This window comes from Argopecten irradians, chromosome 7, assembly GCF_041381155.1.
Source record: "Argopecten irradians isolate NY chromosome 7, Ai_NY, whole genome shotgun sequence".
NCBI classification, from domain to species: domain Eukaryota; kingdom Metazoa; phylum Mollusca; class Bivalvia; order Pectinida; family Pectinidae; genus Argopecten; species Argopecten irradians.
In genome coordinates this window covers 17,577,246-17,596,536 of record NC_091140.1, presented here as the reverse complement: position 1 = coordinate 17,596,536, position 19,291 = coordinate 17,577,246, and the positions used below count along the sequence as shown (strand labels likewise).

General features: G+C 35.6%; 1 protein-coding gene across 3 annotated transcripts; it reads left to right on the top strand.

The window, feature by feature from the left end:
* The first annotated feature begins 424 nt into the window (after positions 1–424).
* LOC138327734 (UDP-N-acetylglucosamine--peptide N-acetylglucosaminyltransferase 110 kDa subunit-like) lies at positions 425–18,434 on the top strand. 3 transcript variants are annotated; one of them, XM_069274070.1, is made up of 19 exons: positions 425–707; positions 1,184–1,334; positions 1,677–1,920; positions 2,199–2,267; positions 5,020–5,136; positions 5,307–5,476; positions 5,720–5,825; positions 5,957–6,097; positions 7,141–7,241; positions 8,393–8,546; positions 9,673–9,774; positions 10,030–10,209; positions 13,295–13,453; positions 13,736–13,825; positions 14,785–15,363; positions 15,667–15,972; positions 16,148–16,265; positions 16,799–16,922; positions 17,610–18,434. In XM_069274070.1, the coding sequence occupies exons 1-19, from the start codon at positions 671–673 to the stop codon at positions 17,761–17,763; spliced, it is 3,102 nt and encodes a 1,033-aa protein (XP_069130171.1). In that variant the 5' UTR covers positions 425–670; the 3' UTR covers positions 17,764–18,434. The 3 variants fall into 3 exon arrangements, with proteins under 3 accessions (XP_069130171.1, XP_069130172.1, XP_069130173.1); XM_069274071.1 differs by having other exon boundaries at positions 426–707; positions 15,685–15,972; XM_069274072.1 differs by lacking the exons at positions 425–707; positions 1,184–1,334 and having other exon boundaries at positions 1,841–1,920; positions 2,199–4,058.
* The last annotated feature ends 857 nt before the right edge of the window (positions 18,435–19,291 follow it).

Below are 19,291 nucleotides of genomic sequence, written 5' to 3'. Positions count from 1 at the left end.
ATGCCGATGATTTTCTAAAAAAAACTATATATTATATTTGATAAATATACAATAACCATGTTAAATATAGATATTATGAAAAACAGTATCAACTTAGACTCTGACGCAAAAAAAAAATGTAGTGTGAAAACTCCAAAATTTCAGCACTTGAGCAAGTCTACTAGATAGTGAAATTCCATGACGTCACTGTCCACGAGGTAAGAAAATGGGAAATGGGCCCCGAATCGGTTTATGGCAATTATAACAATAAATTATTCTTTATTTATTATTGTCCTGATTTATTTATTCTTAATATCAACTGCAATCTAAAACAGAAGATAAGTGAAGATATGTTAACTATTAGATGTATATTAAACTGGTGCTAAATTAGATAATTATAAGGATAATTGTTTGAAATATGCATCTCGACAGAGCAAAAATATTTCGTGACGTCACACTACGGACACCTCAAAGAAAAGTGTATCTGAGAAAGAAGGAAGCCGGATACAAAAGACGATTTTCATGGCATTCGATCAAATTGTGTAACGTATATGATAGTTTGATGTTTTGAATAACATACTGAACGTTCGACTGACGTTAAAACAGCATTTCCATTGGAGCTGAGCCTTAGAACGGCGTCCAAAGACATTGTACTTTTGTCTTCGGGACGAAACATCTCTTGTTGCAGACCATGAAAGATATGCCTATGGCACACACGGATACAACAGGTTAGTGAGAAAGCTCTCTGTATATTTATACTTATTCAACAATAAATCTGAATTTTTCAGATATGTTGATGTAAAAATGCTGATATAAATTTGAGTTATTTACCAAATAAAGATTGTGGTTTTGCTTCCGGAAATTGCGGCGTTAGGTGGGGGAGGGGGGGGGGGGTTACTTATTGTTTCTATGTTGGTTATTCAAAAGACTAACATTGGCTTGGTTATGATGAATTACGGAAGTATTTAAACCTGCACGATTCAAATTCATTGAAAAACAATAATATGATTTGCAAATGGCAGAAAAAATGGCTAACGCAGGGGCATGTTGTTTGCCCAGAGATATTCAATAGTAAGACACAGTATAAATAATTAATTTGAGTGTGTGTTCTGTTAGTCTGTACACAAGTCTATCTTACTATGGAATGGTTTTATGTTTCCTGCATGTCTAATTTATGTTGGCACATGATTATTTTCCAAACTAGGTTTGGCCGAGTTGGCACACAGAGAGTATCAGGCAGGAGATTACGAGAACTCTGAGCAGCATTGTATGCAGCTATGGAGACAGGAACCAGACAACACTGGAGTTTTACTACTTCTCAGCTCTATACACTTCCAGTGTCGCAAACTGGAAAGGTACAAAACAAAATAATTAATCCATGATTTCCACAACGAAGTAAACTTCAATCACAGCACCATCAAATTAATGATGAAAGAAGTCAAGATTTCCATTATTCTTTTGATGCTGGAAATGTTTAACTAAATATTGTACATAACATTAGATTAATACATAAATCTCGCTTTTTTATTTCACAAAACATGTTAAATGCTCTTACTCAAAATATGCTCAATTCTTTCTGTACTGAACTTTTAATGAAGGCCTCAAGTTTTGTAGCATTTGATTTGTTGATGCCTACTAGTATGTTATTGATTTTGTCATTTTAGTTATTGTTACAAACATAAGATTTGAATTTTCAGGTCAGCATATTTTAGTCAACTTGCTATTAAGCAAAATTCAATGCTAGCAGAAGCTTACTCAAATCTTGGAAATGTATACAAAGAACGAAGACAACTTCAGGAAGCTTTGGAAAACTACAGACATGCTGTCCGATTAAAGCCAGATTTCATTGATGGCTACATCAACTTGGCTGCTGCATTGGTAGCGGCTGGAGACATGGAACAGGCTGTCCAAGCTTATGTGACTGCACTGCAGTATAATCCAGTAAGTTGTTTTGTTAGACTCCTTCATAAAAAGGGAAAGGGGAGGGAGAGCGATGAATGTCTCATTCCTGTCCTGTGCAGTTAAAATTTTGTATTTTGAGACATGGTTTTTATCATTTTACACAAATTTCTAGTTCTTTTGTCTTTTATACAAATTTCTAGTTCTTTTGTCTTTTATACAAGTATTAAAATGAGTAAAGCAAATTTAAGGAACACAAAATAAATTTTGATATTTGTCAGTTTGACTTTATTCTGCACAAACCATTTGATTTATTATAGGACTTGTATTGTGTGAGGAGTGACCTCGGAAACCTGCTGAAGGCTCTAGGAAGACTTGATGAAGCCAAGGTATGAGTTTGATATCTGATTGCAAGTAACGACATCACCGAGACATAAGATCAGGGCAAACAACATCTGTACCACTGCCTATGTGTGCATCAGTGTGATAACATGGGGACTTTATCTTGAAGAGAGTCATGATCCTATCAGTTAATTTTGTATTTGACTTTGGAACATATTGTTCACAGAATCTGAAGCTTGTTGGTTCAAAAACATGTAAGAAATGAAAAAATTACTGAAACTTTCAAAAAAAAATTGTAAAATATTTTCAGATACTACAGTTCTGTGACAAGCACTGTAGTGAAGAAAATTATTTGATATTCTTTCACATTTTACTTCAATCTGTCACCATTAGATATGTTGTTGACCTACAAGCTGCAGAAAAACATTTACTTGATCAAGTAGATGTAAATAGCCCAAAGGCTATCATGATGTATGATGGAAAAGTTTTGAAGTGATATGTTCGGTCAACTGTGGATATCTTCTAAATATAATCTCAAAACATCAACATGCAAGACTTAATGAAATTTTGCACTCATCTTGCAGGTGTGACATGATTTATGTCATATTCTGCGAGGTTTTGAAACTTGTGTTTGACAATTTAGGCAACTTGATAAAGAAATCCACAAAGAATGACTGAATATATTGCATTCAGTTTTTAGACAATTAGCCAATGTGTTGCAGTGAGATGAGGAGTTGGACATGGACTTCTGTGAGCATACAAGGACAAAGTCTGCTTAAGAAAAAAAATCAAATTGCTTGTTAGAGGAGAAAAAAATCAAAATGCTTGTTATTACATGTACAATGATAGCCGACCCAAAAATATCAGAGAATCTGTAGATTATTGATTTTCATGATTTGCAAGAAATACCTCCTGTGACATAATAGTCCTGTGACAGTGCAGAGAAGTTTTCCATTTTCTTTTCTTTTTTTTCTTCTTTATTTGTTAGAAACTTTGCGTTCTGGATTCTTTCGCTGGCCGTTTTGTTGTGTTTTGTGTATAGGCATGCTGAAAGAATGTAGTGTGACTGAGTTGCCTTTATTTCTGCTATGACTTTGTCCTTGTACACCAATCACAGAAATATTTTGATATTTCACATTACTGATAGGAACATGTACTCCTCTTCATGGTAATTTACACAAGCCTAAAGGACTACAGATTTTTCTACTCAATTTTGCTTGAAAAGCTAAGCAATTTTTACTGGATTTGATATTTTACATACAGTACATTCTACATCTGATTTGATTTTTGGGGAAATTGAGAGAGCGAGGGATGGAGATATGTTTTTCCTTTTTTGATATATTCTTTTTGTCAAAACAACATTTCTCACTATCCTTTGTGTTAATGTTAATAATTTACAGGTATGTTCAAGAAAAACTTGTTCAGCTAGTCATATTTGGTAAAGCTGCAAATTAACCACTGGCTCGTAACAATAAATAGCTTTCATATTCATACTGAAGCATCTTTAACCATGCCCATGGTTTATCTAAAAATTGAAAACAAGCAATATTTTCCTATTTTTCATTTCAAATAATAAAAATTGTAAAGTCTCTTCTACTGGATATTTTATTGAGAAGACAAGACTTTGGAGCAGTTTGATAGTAGTGGGAATGTACTGTATGAATTAGCTAATGTTTATTTCACACCTTATATTAATCCAGTTTCAATTTTTTCTTTACAATTTCCGTACTAGATATATGTGATGCCAGTATCGTTCAAAGCGTACCCAACAGGTTATTGTGTGCCCAATATGACGGCTGGCTGACAGGACACGCCAGAGACGGGTATGCTTTACAATGGTAAATACTGGTACTACCCTCTCGGGTGAAAGCAAAGAGGTATTGTATACTGTCCTCTTGTATTCATATCTAGGTGCAATTCCATTGGATCACTTTGAAAAAAAAAAAGTTAGTTTAAAAGATGTTAAGAGAAGACAGACTCCTTTTTTCGGCAAATTGTTATTGAAACATTTCTAAAGAAGAAATTGCTAGTAAATAAAGCACCGATTCAAAGAGAAATTATCTGATATTTATTAAAATTTCAGATTTTATTCTCGGACTATTTTGATACCCCAATCCCCAGTTGCGCGCTTTCCCAGATGCGCTGCGTTAGGTGCCAGCGCGGTCGCTTGCGAAGACTTACTTGTATATCAATGGTCACTGTTTTCAACTGTTTCATTTTGCTTTCTGGTTTTCAGATAATCTTCGCAAGTTGCGAGGAATAGAGAAGAAGATGACCAGATGATTTTTTTGGCAGCGAATGTGTGCGTCTATATACCAATTAATACAAAAATATAAAGAAAAAATTAACATGTGGAATACATACATAAAATATGCAAGTATGTCTTGTTGCAACTCAGTTTTACTGAACAGAATGAAACTTCCAAGACCAGATCATCAAAATAAATCCCCTCCTGAAATTGGATCAAACTTTAAATTGTCCTGTTAATCTTTAAAATAGTATGGTCTGATCTCTAGTTTCACACTGGTCTCATGTACAGAGCCAATGATTTTAGCAAGAGCTTAAGGAGTAAAGAACCCAGCATTTGTATTAAGTTTAAACTTTATGAAGTTTGATTTGAGCATATATATAGCGACTTGCTTCAAATCTCTGGCTCTAGTGACATTTCCCTAACTGATGTTGCATTAATGCGCTCTGCGGACGGTAATTTGCGGCAAAGTTTTGCGCGATTGTGATGTCAATGTTTTTATCAACTAAAGTAGTTTATTTTCTCTTCCCCACCCCCTTTTCCCCATTTAGGCATGCTATTTAAAGGCGATAGAAACACAACCAAACTTTGCTGTGGCCTGGAGTAATCTGGGATGTGTGTTCAACGCTCAAGGAGAAATCTGGTTGGCCATACACCATTTTGAAAAGGTAAAACTGTTTTTTACCGTACAAGTCGTAATGCAGGCCTCTTTAGATTTATAGCCAAAATCAAAATTGACTGTCTAAATATTAATTTAAATGCTTTGAATCCTATTCTGTTAAAATCTTATTATTTAAATGTTGAATGTTTTACCATAAAATGCAATTAAAACTTACAGGCAGTGGCGTTAGACCCAAACTTTCTGGATGCCTACATCAATTTAGGAAATGTTCTTAAAGAAGCCAAGATATTTGACCGAGCTGTGGCTGCATATCTTCGAGCACTGAACCTAAGTCCCAACCATGCAGTTGTCCATGGAAACCTGGCCTGTGTTTACTATGAACAGGGGTAAGTATATACATAAAGACTTTGAATGTCCAATTGACTTTATTATTTTGACTTTGTATTATTCAATTTTAAATTACAAGTTGTCAGAATACGACAAAAAAACCATTTCAAAACCATAAGGAAAACCAAAGAATTAAGTTCAATTGGTGTTTTCTTCAATTTTAAATTGTCCGAATATGATGGTTTCAAACCTTAAGTAAGAGAAAAGAATTTTGTATAACTGATTTATATTATGTTTTGCAGGTTAATTGATCTAGCAATTGATACCTACAAGAGGGCGATAAAATTACAGCCGAACTTCCCAGATGCATATTGTAACCTGGCAAATGCTTTGAAGGAGAAAGGCAAGGTAAGATCAGAGTAATACTTGCTGTTTTACAGGTAATCCTTGATAAGTATCATAGTATTTCAATGCCCTAATTTATGGTTGTAACAAGTTAGGAAATTTGACTTCAAGCATTATTTTTGTTTCATCAACAGGTGGCAGAAGCTGAAGAATGTTACAACACTGCCCTAAAGTTGAGTCCTACACATGCCGATTCCCTGAACAACTTGGCAAACATCAAACGAGAACAGGGGAATACAGAGGAGGCTGCAAGACTATACCTCAAGGCCTTAGAGGTATGTTTTCACATTTTGATTTCAGCAATTTGATGGGTGAATCTGCAGTTTTTCATCTTTTTGTTGTCTTTCCAATGGGAGGAATTTTCCTAGACTATAAAATAAGAAAGTTACACCAGTATGCCGAAATATCATGTGAAACTCAATAGACTATAGAAGTATTCTGTTGTTCCAACAGGGTTCGAAATTAACACTCGCTCAATACGAGTTTGTTTTTAAAATGGTGAGTGGAAAAATATTGTACTTGCATTTTTTGGCGATCGGGTGGATTGTTCGTCATTATAAAAACATATAGGCCTACAGTTACTAAATATTGCAATCAAAACAACTGTCATGTGTACCAAATTATAGCCTAAATCAATTGTGAAATGAAAGCACAACGTTCCACACAAATAGTGTAACGTCTTGTCAGCACTTTGAAATACTGTTTACTTTAATGTCAAGCGTCTTAAAAACCGTGACATTGATTTGGTATGGAAAAGTTTAGAGGTATTTCGTCAAAAAAATCTTTCTTCCGAAAATTTTACATAGTTTGCTATAATGGCTGACATAACAATGTTCTTTCAGCCTGTATTTACAGTGAAGTTTAAACAAAAACACTTTAATCATATGTAAGATTTTTTTTTATTTGCACAAACTGCCACATAATAATCATTGTGATAAAAATTTATTAAACTACACTTTAGTTTATACTGCAGTAGTGACACTAAAATGTAAAACATTTATTGATATATACAATAAAAAAAATATAATAGTTATCAATGAATTGGTTGATTTTAATAATAAATAATAATTTCAAAGTGGCAAGCAAGTTTTTGATTTGGCGAGTTTAATTTTTACCAACTTGGCAGAAATGAATAGTGGCATAAAAAGTGAAGTTCTACCCCTGTCCAAACCAAACGTTTCATTTCTCTTGTAACTTCACCACAGTCCCATAAACTTAAGAAAACAAATCTACCAAAGTATTCCTTTGATTGAACTTCAGTGCATAACAAGAAACTATATAATCTGAACATAATAAGTTGATACTTTGTGATTTCTAGGTATATCCTGAGTTTGCTGTGGCCCACTCTAACCTGGCCAGTGTATTACAACAGCAGGGTAAACTACATGAAGCCCTGATGCATTATAAGGAGGCCATCAGGTAAATTGATTATTTTTTCTTCATTAGCTACTGAAATAATTTTAACTAACATTTCGTAATTTTCAGTTTTTCATTTGAATTAATGGAATTAAGGCAATAGGCAGTATCAGGGCTGCGGAAAAATTTTGAAATGTACTCGTCCGTCGGACAAGTGCTTCATCACAATCTACTCGTCCGAATGACATTTTTACTTGTCCGCAATATTTGTCAGATAAATAAGTAGATGTGACTGTATATATTAGCCTACAGCGGTTTTAGATATATCCATTTGATTGTTAGAACTGTATTGATGCCGATTCGGGATAACATGACTAACAGACAGTTTTACAAGAAGACCGACAAAACATTTAATTCCCAAACAATTTTGTATGCAAGTGTTATAAAAAAGATATCTTTTTAAAGGGTCGATATTTTAACTTACTTTCCAATGTAGTAGGTATATATTATTTTTAACTCCATTAGCTTACTGGTAAGATTTTTTTGAGGCGAATGTCGCTAAAAACTGAAGCAAATTTCGCTGTGACATCTTGTTTTTCGATACACCTCTAGACTCTTGATTACGATATCAATAGACCTCGGATTTATTCATGTTACAATGCTGTACATGCGCATGCGCATTGAAAACGAAAGTCGGGAATTCCTAGAATGATGCAGAAAAAGAAAGCTTATCATTGCTTCGTCGTATTTTTAAGAACCCGTTACGAATGTCAGACCCTATATAAATTTACCGAGAAACGATATAATTAATAAGGTGTAGGTCATATAGTCATTGTCAGAATTTTTCACACGTCCGACGGACAAGCGTGATGTCAACATTCACTCGTCCGATGGCCAAATCCACTCGTCTAGACGAGCGGACGAGTACTTTTCCCCAGCCCTGAGTATGCATGAATTGTCAATTGGACATTCTCGTTTCACTTCCTACTGTCCTGAAAATTACGCCTTCTTGGTGGAGGGGGGATATATCTTGTTCTTTAAATGCCTATTGGTGTTATTAAAATTATAGAACATTTGGCTGCTAGGGGATGTTAATGTCACGATGATGACAACATCCTAAATTGTGTTGCTGTCAACAAGCTATATTGTAATAGTTTCTTCACAATTAACATTGGAATATATCTAAATAAAGGTCAATGTTTTCTACTTAACAGAATCTCACCAACATTTGCCGATGCCTACTCCAACATGGGTAACACACTCAAGGAGATGCAGGATATCCAGGGGGCGCTGCAGTGCTACACTCGTGCCATACAGATCAATCCCGCATTTGCTGATGCTCATAGTAATCTAGCATCGATACACAAGGTTGGTATCAATGTCACTTAGGTTCTTTGTGACATACACTAGCCAAAAGCATACACAACATCAATTTTCCAAAACCACACATTCACACAGCTATTCTCAGATTCTTAGAATTCCTCCATTAGCCTTGAAAGATATTTCATTCTTTTGAATTCATTTCCATTTGAAAGTTTTGAAGTGTTCTGTAGTTGTTTGAAGTGTCCTTGTATATGGTTATATTTAATTTGTGATTCACAAACTATGGTCTTTCTATTAATCTTCCAGTGGACAAATCCAATAGTTTATGTACAGGTATGTCGTGGGTCGCCTGTTATCAATGGAATCAAATGTGGGATTAAGGCATATGTTGAAATGAGTCATTTACTTTACATGGTTGAACAAATTGCCAATGGAAAATTATTACAAAAACCTAACAACATCAGCAACAAAATTGTACTCATTTTAGCATTTACTACATGCATGCAACTTACATATTTCTCATTCGCAATCTATAACATTAAGTTTACCAAAAAAGAAAACCATCTTTAATGCTTCTGAAATTTTGCTCTAATTGAATAGTACAGTTAAATTAAATAGATTTGTATTTATTGTATATGTAATAGTAGATTGTTTTAGTTTTATCCCACACATGTATTTACAAAGTAAGCATTAGGTCAATCTAAAATTCAGTCTAAATGAATTTAGTTCAAAATGCTAAAATCAATAGTTACACTCAATAGAATTATTCATGTCAATTCTAACAAATTATGGGTCAACATATCAAATAATTTCAATTTTCCTAACAAAACTTTATGGTTTCGTTTTTGTTCTAGATTTATTATATCTATAAAGTGAATTCCTTATTTCAAAGAATCTAGAAACAAGTTGATTTAAGTTTACATGATCTACAAATCTGATTCCTTAATGAATTCTATAATATTGAGTGTAAACAATGTGGAGAAATTATGTATGTATTGCCAATTCTCGCCTGACTAAAGTCCATATCTTTCGTACCATTTATTAATTCAAAAGTTTCAACATATGACGATAAGTGTAGGGAACTGGATGGCTTAAATATCTCTTCACTAGTTTTCTTTGAAGTTTTGTAGTTTGATTTGTTAGATGTTAATTGTGTACTCCATTTCACTAGGATTCTGGAAACATACCTGAAGCGATATCGTCCTACAGAACAGCACTAAAACTGAAACCAGACTTCCCTGATGCCTACTGTAACCTTGCCCACTGTCTACAGGTAGGTTGTCGTTATTTCACTACTCTATTATCAAGATACATTTATTGAAATGAAATGGTTCTAGATTTACTATCTGTTAATGAGATACTTTAACTGAAAATACTAAAATAAAAAAAATATGTGCTCCTTATAAAATAATAGCTCTGTACTTTATAAAATAAAAAACTCTCTTATGAAAAAGTCATGTTATGTACGCTTTGTGAATTTCAAAATTTCATGATAGAAAAGTTCTGAAATCCCTCTTGTGTATTATAGATTGTATGTGACTGGACGGACTACGGTGTAAGGATGAAGAGACTGGTACGAATTGTTCAGGACCAGCTGGAGAAGAATCGTCTACCGTCAGTTCATCCTCATCACAGTATGCTGTACCCACTGACACACCAGATGAGGAAAAATATCGCAGTGCGGCATGCTAACCTCTGCTTAGAAAAGGTACACTTTTCTGATGGAGATAATCATATATATACATAATGTATTAAAAACAAGAACGATACTAGCTGCAATATTGTAGCTCAAAAGACTTTTAGACAGATAATGATGTCGTCTTTAGAGCTACAATTGGTGCCTATTACTGCTAATGGAGCAAAGTAATAGTTATGCAAACCATTATTAAAACGTTTGCATGCATTTTATTAGGTCATCTGACCCGAAGGGTCAGGATGACCTATAGTCATCATGTTTCGTCCGTCGTCGTCCGCCGTCCGCCGTCCGCCGTGCGCCGTGCGCCGTCCGCCGTCCGCCGTGCGTTAACTTTTCACATTTTGAACTTCTTCTCAAGTTTGACCAGTGGGATTGAGCTGAAACTTACCTGAAATGATCCTGAGATGGTCCCGACAAAGTGTTGTTATTTTTCGGGTCGATCCGAAATCCAAGATGGCCGCCACAGCCGCCATTTTGAAAACACATTTTGAACTTCTTCTCAAGTTCTACCGGTGCGATTTGGCTGAAACTTGCATGAAATGATCCTGACATGGTCCCGACAAAGTGTTGTTATTTTTCGGGTCGATCCGAAAATCCAAGATGGCCACCACAGCGCCATTTTGAAAACACATTTTGAACTTCTTCTCAAGTTCTACTGGTGCGATTTGGCTGAAACTTGCATGAAATGATCCTGACATGGTCCCGACAAAGTGTTGTTATTTTTCGGGTCGATCCGAAATCCAAGATGGCCGCCACAGCCGCCATCTTGAAAACACACTTTGAACTTCTTCTCAAGTTCTACCGGTGCGATTTGCCTGAAACTTGCATGAAATGATCCTGACATGGTCCCGACAAAGTGTTGTTATTTTTCGGGTCGAACCGAAATCCAAGATGGCCGTCACAGCCGCCATCTTGAAAACACATTTTGAACTTCTTCTCAAGTTCTACCTTTGCGATTTGGCTGAAACTTGCATGAAATGATCCTGACATGGTCCCGACAAAGTGTTGTTATTTTTCGGGTCGATCCGAAATCCAAGATGGCCGCCACAGCCGCCATTTTGAAAACACATTTTGAACTTCTTCTCAAGTTCTACCGGTGCGATTTGGCTGAAACTTGCATGAAATGATCCTGACATGGTCCCGGCAAAGTATTGTTATTTTTCGGGTCGATCCGAAATCCAAGATGGCCGCCACAGCCGCCATTTTGAAAACACATTTTGAACTTCTTCTCAAGTTCTACTGGTGCGATTTGGCTGAAACTTGCATGAAATGATCCTGACATGGTCCCGACAAAGTGTTGTTATTTTTCGGGTCGATCTGAAATCCAAGATGGTCGCCACAGCCGCCATCTTGAAAACATACTTTGAACTTCTTCTTAAGTTCTACTGGTGCGATTTGGCTGAAACTTGCATGAAATGATCCTGACATGGTCCCGACAAAGTGTTGTTATTTTTCGGGTCGATCCGAAATCCAAGATGGTCGCCACAGCCGCCATCTTGAAAACACACTTTGAACTTCTTCTCAAGTTCTACCGGTGCGATTTGCCTGAAACTTGCATGAAATGATCCTGACATGGTCCCGACAAAGTGTTGTTATTTTTCGGGTCGATCCGAAATCCAAGATGGCCGTCACAGCCGCCATCTTGAAAACACATTTTGAACTTCTTCTCAAGTTCTACCGGTGCGATTTGGCTGAAACTTGCATGAAATGATCCTGACATGGTCCCGACAAAGTGTTGTTATTTTTCGGGTCGATCCGAAATCCAAGATGGCCGCCACAGCCGCCATTTTGAAAACACATTTTGAACTTCTTCTCAAGTTCTACCGGTGCGATTTGGCTGAAACTTGCATGAAATGATCCTGACATGGTCCCGACAAAGTGTTGTTATTTTTCGGGTCGATCCGAAATCCAAGATGGCCGCCACAGCCGCCATCTTATAAACACATTTTGAACTTCTTCTCAAGTTCTTCCAGTGGGATTTGGCTGAAACTTGCATGAAATGATCCTGACATGGTCCCGACAAAGTGTTGTTATTTTTCGGGTCAATCCGAAATCCAAGATGGCCGTCACAGCCGCCATCTTGAAAACACATTTTGAACTTCTTCTCAAGTTCTACCGAAGGGATTTGGCTGAAACTTGCACGAAATGATCCTGACATGGTCCAGACAAAGTATTGTTAGATGACTACCATGACACTATATCTAATTAATTTCCTATATTTAAAGGCCCTTGGGCCTCTTGTTTGAAATAAAATTTGTTGAAAGAAATTGAAAATGATTATGACATGATCCTGACAAAGTGACACCATATATAATTAATTTTACTATTGTCAAGGTAGTCAGATGACCGTTAAGGCCCATTGGGCCTCTTGTCTTATTTGTTTTATATCATTTACCTACTAGACAATAAAAATACTTTTCTGATGGAGATAATCATATATATACATAATGTATTAAAAACAAGAACGATACTAGCTGCAATATTGTAGCTCAAAAGACTTTTAGACAGATAATGATGTCGTTTTTAGAGCTACAATTGGTGCCTATTACTGCTAATGGAGCAAAGTAATAGTTATGCAAACCATTATTAAAACGTTTGCATGCATTTTATCTTATTTGTTTTATATCATTTACCTACTAGACAATAAAAATTAAACCATATAAAATATCAAATTCTCAGCTAGACATTATTTTTTTACATATACATATGAAGGCCTTTCTGAAGAGAATTTTTACCAGAAGTCTTCAAATTATGAATTTGACGTCTTGTGAGCGGTACGGTAGATATTAAGAATGGTAGTTATGTTTGTTTAGGATAACAACATTATGTAAATGCTCGTATATGCGTAAATTAATCGGAAACCTACAACAAAGTATAGAAAATTGTGTCCGAGTGATTTTCGGAGGCGCTGCTCCACTACGACACATAGGGACCAATTCGTACCCGGCCGAAAGGTATAGTAGGCCGGGTACGTATATTCGTTCTAGAACGATACCAATGCTCTTGAAGCTCGTTGATTTAATAACATATCAATAGCAGTGAGTTTTTGTTGATTATGTGAAGATTTACATTTCAAATTTCACTATTTCTTTTGCAGATAAATGTGTTACACAAACCAGCATATGACCATGTGAGGGACACTAGAGCCAGTGGAGGTCGACTGAGGATCGGCTACGTCAGCTCTGATTTTGGTAACCACCCAACATCTCACCTCATGCAGAGTATTCCAGGCTTTCACGACCGTAAAAATGTTGAAGTGAGTCACTGTTAAGTTTTTAAAAAAAATTACGGGTGATGGATATTATTCTTTAATTGAGAAAATAACATGTCAAAGAAAAATGTTTTAGTTTTGAAAATTAATGTGGAATAATACCAGCACCATTTATTAATATTAAAAGTGCATATGTCTATTTTATGTCTAATTTTCCATATTTATTCAGTGTATGTAAGAATATTGACTAAAAATACTGATACAAGACACATGGTACTACATTCAAACTGGTGATATATATTTGAAAAACTATTCTTATTTTTTCAGATCTTCTGCTATTCATTGAGCCCAGACGATGGAACATCATTCAGAGCAAAAATCTCCAGAGAAGCTGAACATTTTATAGATTTGTCTCAAGTAAGTCAGATAATACTGCTGAGAACTTACTGTGTATGGCAGAACATATTATTAACTATTTTGTTTGTAGACTTACTGTCAGGGATAGTATAGAACTCTGTGTGATGTAAATAATGATGATAGTGATAATACCTCATCTTGGTTATAGGACAGGAAATAAGCTAGGATGGGTATTTCAAATATCTCTTTGCTGTTACTTTTATGGTCATGCACAACCATTCTGTGATACCATGCTGGTTTTTAAACTGAATAGTCGGGCAAAGAATACCAGTCTAAAAGCGTTTATTGGCCTTCCAAAAGTTCTCATACATTAATACGACGGTCAAGTTCTGCTTACCTTTCCCAGTTCTGACCATTAAAAGAAAGAAAAGTTGAAAGCATTGAAAGCGAGGCTGCGTGGAAATGTAACAAGGGACATAGTCAGCCGGGAGGACATTTTAGGATTCCTATACTTTAAATTAATTTCTTCGTACTCAGATAGATTCTGACGAGAGATTTTATTTTCCTATTTCATAAGAAATTATACTGGATACATTCACACAGTGATAAATCTATGTGCGCATCCAGAGTCCTGGACTCACAGAATTTTAAAAGGACCCATGAAATTTCTGGGAATGGGTATCTATAACACTGTGGGACCCATTGTTTTCACAAAAAACCATTGAAAAGGACCCACAAAAAATAATCGTTGATTGAATACTGTTCACACCATTTTTACCGACTTTAGCCATCCTTGCCCGACTGTTCACTTTAACTTAAATCAGGATTTTTACCTGTTTCCAGAATTATCTGATTGTTAAGCTCCAAGGGGGTGTTTCTTGTATTTCATAATGCATAGTGTGATAGGAGCAGGGGGGGGGGATGAATAATGAAGCTTCACGTCTCTCCCACACAAATTAATTGTGATACCTTTGAAGTTAAAAACATAACTTCATTATACATTTAATTTCTTTCTGTAGATACCATGTAATGGTAAAGCTGCTGACCGGATCCATGCTGACGGTATACACATCCTTGTCAATATGAACGGATACACCAAGGGAGCAAGGAATGAACTGTTTGCCCTGAGACCCGCCCCCGTACAGGTGATGTGGCTCGGCTACCCCGGGACTAGTGGGGCTTCTTTCATGGACTATATTCTGACTGACCAGGTCACTTCACCGCTGAAACTCGCTGATCAGTACTCTGAGAAATTGGCTTACATGGCTGACACATTCTTTGTGGGCGATCACAAGCAGATGTTTCCCCACCTGACAGACAAAGTGTTGGAGGAGGTGAACGGTGAAGTGTCGGACAATAACATTGTCTACAATGGTGTTGATCTGGAGCCACTGATGAAGACCGGTGAGGTGAACTACACATCTAGATACTGTGAGAAAGGCTACAGTACAGATGAGCCTGATGGATCTCGTGGGGTCATTACTTTCAAGAGTATGAATCTCCAGGTGGGACCAATCCTTGATGCTATGATACAAAACAGCATGCCTTACTCCTACATCAACAATGTCGGCATCCAGAATGGAGTTACAACATCACAGGTATGTATACAGCATTCAAGAAAAAAGAAGGCATAATAGCCTGTATATAATAACAATTTTTAATTTAAAGCTTAAAGTCCGGTTTATTAAAAATGTCTTCCTTGATGATATTTCAATACATGTCCTAGGACCCCAAATTTACACATTATTCCTGAAAATATTTTTTAAAGATTTACCAATATTATTTTTGAAGGTAAAAAGGTCCCTTCCCAAATATGCATAGATTATGATATTGGCTTAAGTGTCTGAGATATCTGTAAGTTTGAATTATCAGTTGCTGTTGAACAAATACCTCGGTTACAGATGAATGATGTGTTACAGACAAACAACAAATCTGCAACAGGAGAGGAAGTGCCTACCAACATCATCATCACTGCCCGTAGTCAGTACAGTCTACCCAATGATGCTGTGGTTTACTGTAACTTCAACCAGCTGTATAAGATTGACCCGGCCACTCTGGACATGTGGGTGGAGATCCTCAAGCGAGTACCCAACAGTGTTCTCTGGCTTCTCCGCTTCCCCGCTGTCGGTGAACCCAATGTTATTCAGGCTGCCATCAACGCAGGACTGGGACTAAACCGCATCATTTTTTCTCCTGTAGCTCCCAAGGTATTTCATCTGCTTCTTTATTTAAATTATTTAGGTTTTCGTGTATTTGTTACAAGCTACTTGGACCCAAATCTCTTCTAAGTTAAAAAGTGATGCAGAGACGTGTGTTACTGAAGCTTTTGTTCCGTTTTTTAGCCATAATAAAAATCATAAATCATGGTTTTTACATTAACAGGAGGAACATGTACGTCGCGGCCAGCTGGCTGATGTTTGTCTGGACACGCCACTGTGTAATGGACATACGACTGGTATGGATGTTCTCTGGGCAGGGACACCCATGGTTACCCTCTTAGGTAAGTCAATTACATTTAGTATTATCTGATTTTCAAAAAGTGAGAAATGTGCTGCATTTGTTATGTGTGTCCCTTATATTTAAACTTTAATTGTGTAATCTTCTATGTTATGTGTGTCCCTTATATTTAAACTTTAATTGTGTAATCTTCTATGTTATGTGTGTCCCTGATATTTAAACTTTAATTGTGTAATCTTCTATGTTGTGTGTGTCCCTTATATTTAAACTTTAATTGTGTAATCTTCTATGTTATGTGTGTCCCTTATATTTAAACTTTAATTGTGTAATCTTCTATGTTATGTGTGTCCCTTATATTTAAACTTTAATTGTGTAATCTTCTATGTTGTGTGTGTCCCTTACATTTAAACTTTAATTGTGTAATATTTAAACTTTAATTGTGTAATCTTCTATGTTGTAAGATTTATTGAAAACACTTGGATCAATAGACTTCCAAATCCGGTTTTAACACGTTCTGTGATGTATTTGCCCATGTATAATTTGAAAATTAATTAATATCATTGATTGTTTATCCAGGAGAGACGCTTGCTTCTAGAGTTGCTTCCTCACAGCTGTACACTCTTGGTTGTTCAGAACTTGTTGCAGAGACCCGAGAAGATTATATCAACATTGCTTCTAGACTAGGAACTGACCGGGAACAGTAAGTTGTTGATTATCATGTATTTGAACTGTGTGTGCCCAGCCATTACAAAATGTAGAGAAGGTAGATTGTTTAGAAATGACCACTGTAAACCGCTTTATACATAAGCTGTGTCATAGTTATTTTCCAGATATTTGCAGTAAGAGTCTTATTGACGACTAGTCCTGCACTCATAAAACATGATACAGTTATTTGCGAAACAATTGAGTTAAGCTCTCTTGAGAAATAACACAATTTTATATCTCATGAAAATTTTTTCAGATAATTGTAGTTTGATGGTGTCCATACTAGTTAATGATTGTTCTCTATTTAGATACACTGTAAACCAAGTAAAATCATGAAGTTTATCTCCACGAATAGAAATCTACAGCATTTATTTAATGATAGGAATTTTAATTCAATCATCAAAACCACAAACGTCAATCATTGCAAACTTTGTTTGAAATGAAAACCGTGAAAAATAGTATCCAAAGATGGTTTACAATAGCACATTTGAATTGATACAAGAGACAACTTTACTATGGAATTTGATATGAATTCTCCCAATAGAGATCTTAAAAGATTTTACTTACATTGTCCATAGAAATATCTTTTAATACTTACTGGTGTTTGTCAGAATACAAACAAATTTTAACTGATGATTTTGATACCCAATATCTTCAATGGTTGATCGTTATATAATTACAGCTTGAGAGGGATGAGAGCCAAGGTGTGGAAGGCCAGACTATCAAGTCCTCTATTTAACTGTGAACACTACGCCGGTAATATGGAGTCTTTATACCGCAAGATGTGGCAGAGATACGAGGAAGGATTGGAGCCTGATCATCTATCACTTTGCTAACTTCACTGATGTCTCTCTGTGTGTGAAATGTGGACATTTTTAAAGGAATGCATGTTCAAACAACCAGCTCTTTCATTTATGTTGGGTGAAATATGACCATTATATCTGAGGAATGTGTTCAGCAAACCATGTTTTCATACAAGTCATGTTAAAAGTGGCTGTTATATTTTGGGGAATGTATGTCCATGGACTGTGTAAATGCATTGTGATCCAGACTTCACTTCTGAATGAAATTTTATTTGATAGGAAGTGTGATTGAATCAAATCATGCTTAGTATCTATTTATTATATGCATGTAGTGCTACTTTATGGGTGAATCTTTGTACATCATATATTAGGAGTGTATAGCTATCATCCTTCCATTTCTTACACCATTATAAATGTATATTTGTGTGTTCAGTGTGGCAGAGTATATGTTAGAGATTAAATGTGATGTATGTGATTCAGAACAAATGCTTAAGTTTTATTTGATGTTTTTTTACTCGCTTATTTCCTTTTATTTAAACCCGGGTTACTTGTACAAATAATTTATATCTGGTGTTCTGTACATATGTAAATACCTATGGAGACCCTACATTTATATAGTGTGTAGTTGTTGCTTTGTCCATACACTGTGTGATAATTAGTGTATCTCAACCACATGGCAAGTAAATAAACAGGGTTAAAAGTAATCCTGTGTTGTCATTCTTCTCTAAAATAAACGTCGAAGGAAAGGAATATTTGCAAGAATCTCTGACATGAAACATTTCCCATCTTCTAACGAAAATAAAGTTTACAAGGAAGATTGCTTCTACAATATATACTACCGTATAGTAAACCCCCATTGTCTCAAAATTACCAAGATCATGCTATTAAACAAGCTAGAATTTTGATTGTGAAATAAGTTGATTTGGTACCAACCCAAAATAGTACATGTTTTACAAGTAAAACAGAATTAAATATATATATTTACTAAAAATACAGATCCTTATTCTCGCTCAGTTTCAGAGGATCTGACATTCTGGTGGCCTTGAAGCCATCTGTATTGCAGTTCAAATGCATGGTCGCGTAGGACTAAACTCTTGAATATGTACATAAATGTAGCCATGTTCTCTATTGGCAAAATGATACATGAAGAGGATCTGCAAGCTCTGATAATGGAATTTACTAATTTGGAGGCAGTGATTTGAATAGCTGGGCTTGTATATCAAACAATTTTCTTGACTATAGATCTCTTGATCAAAAGCAAATTTCTTCAATTTGTATTGGCTCCATTCAGGGAATAATATAGACCTTGATATACCAGGCTTCCTAAATAACTGACACTAGCCAACTACAGTAAAACACAATTATAACAAATCTTGGCACCAACAAAATCATTTTGTTATAATGGCCTTGGTCCTAAAATGTTTCTTTTGGTCGTATTCTTTTAACGCATAAAAAAGTGCACAATTTGACCATTTCTGCACGAATCTCTTGGACTAAAATGCATATATTACAAATTCTGATAAGAACTTTACATTACAACCACAAATTTGTTGTATGATGT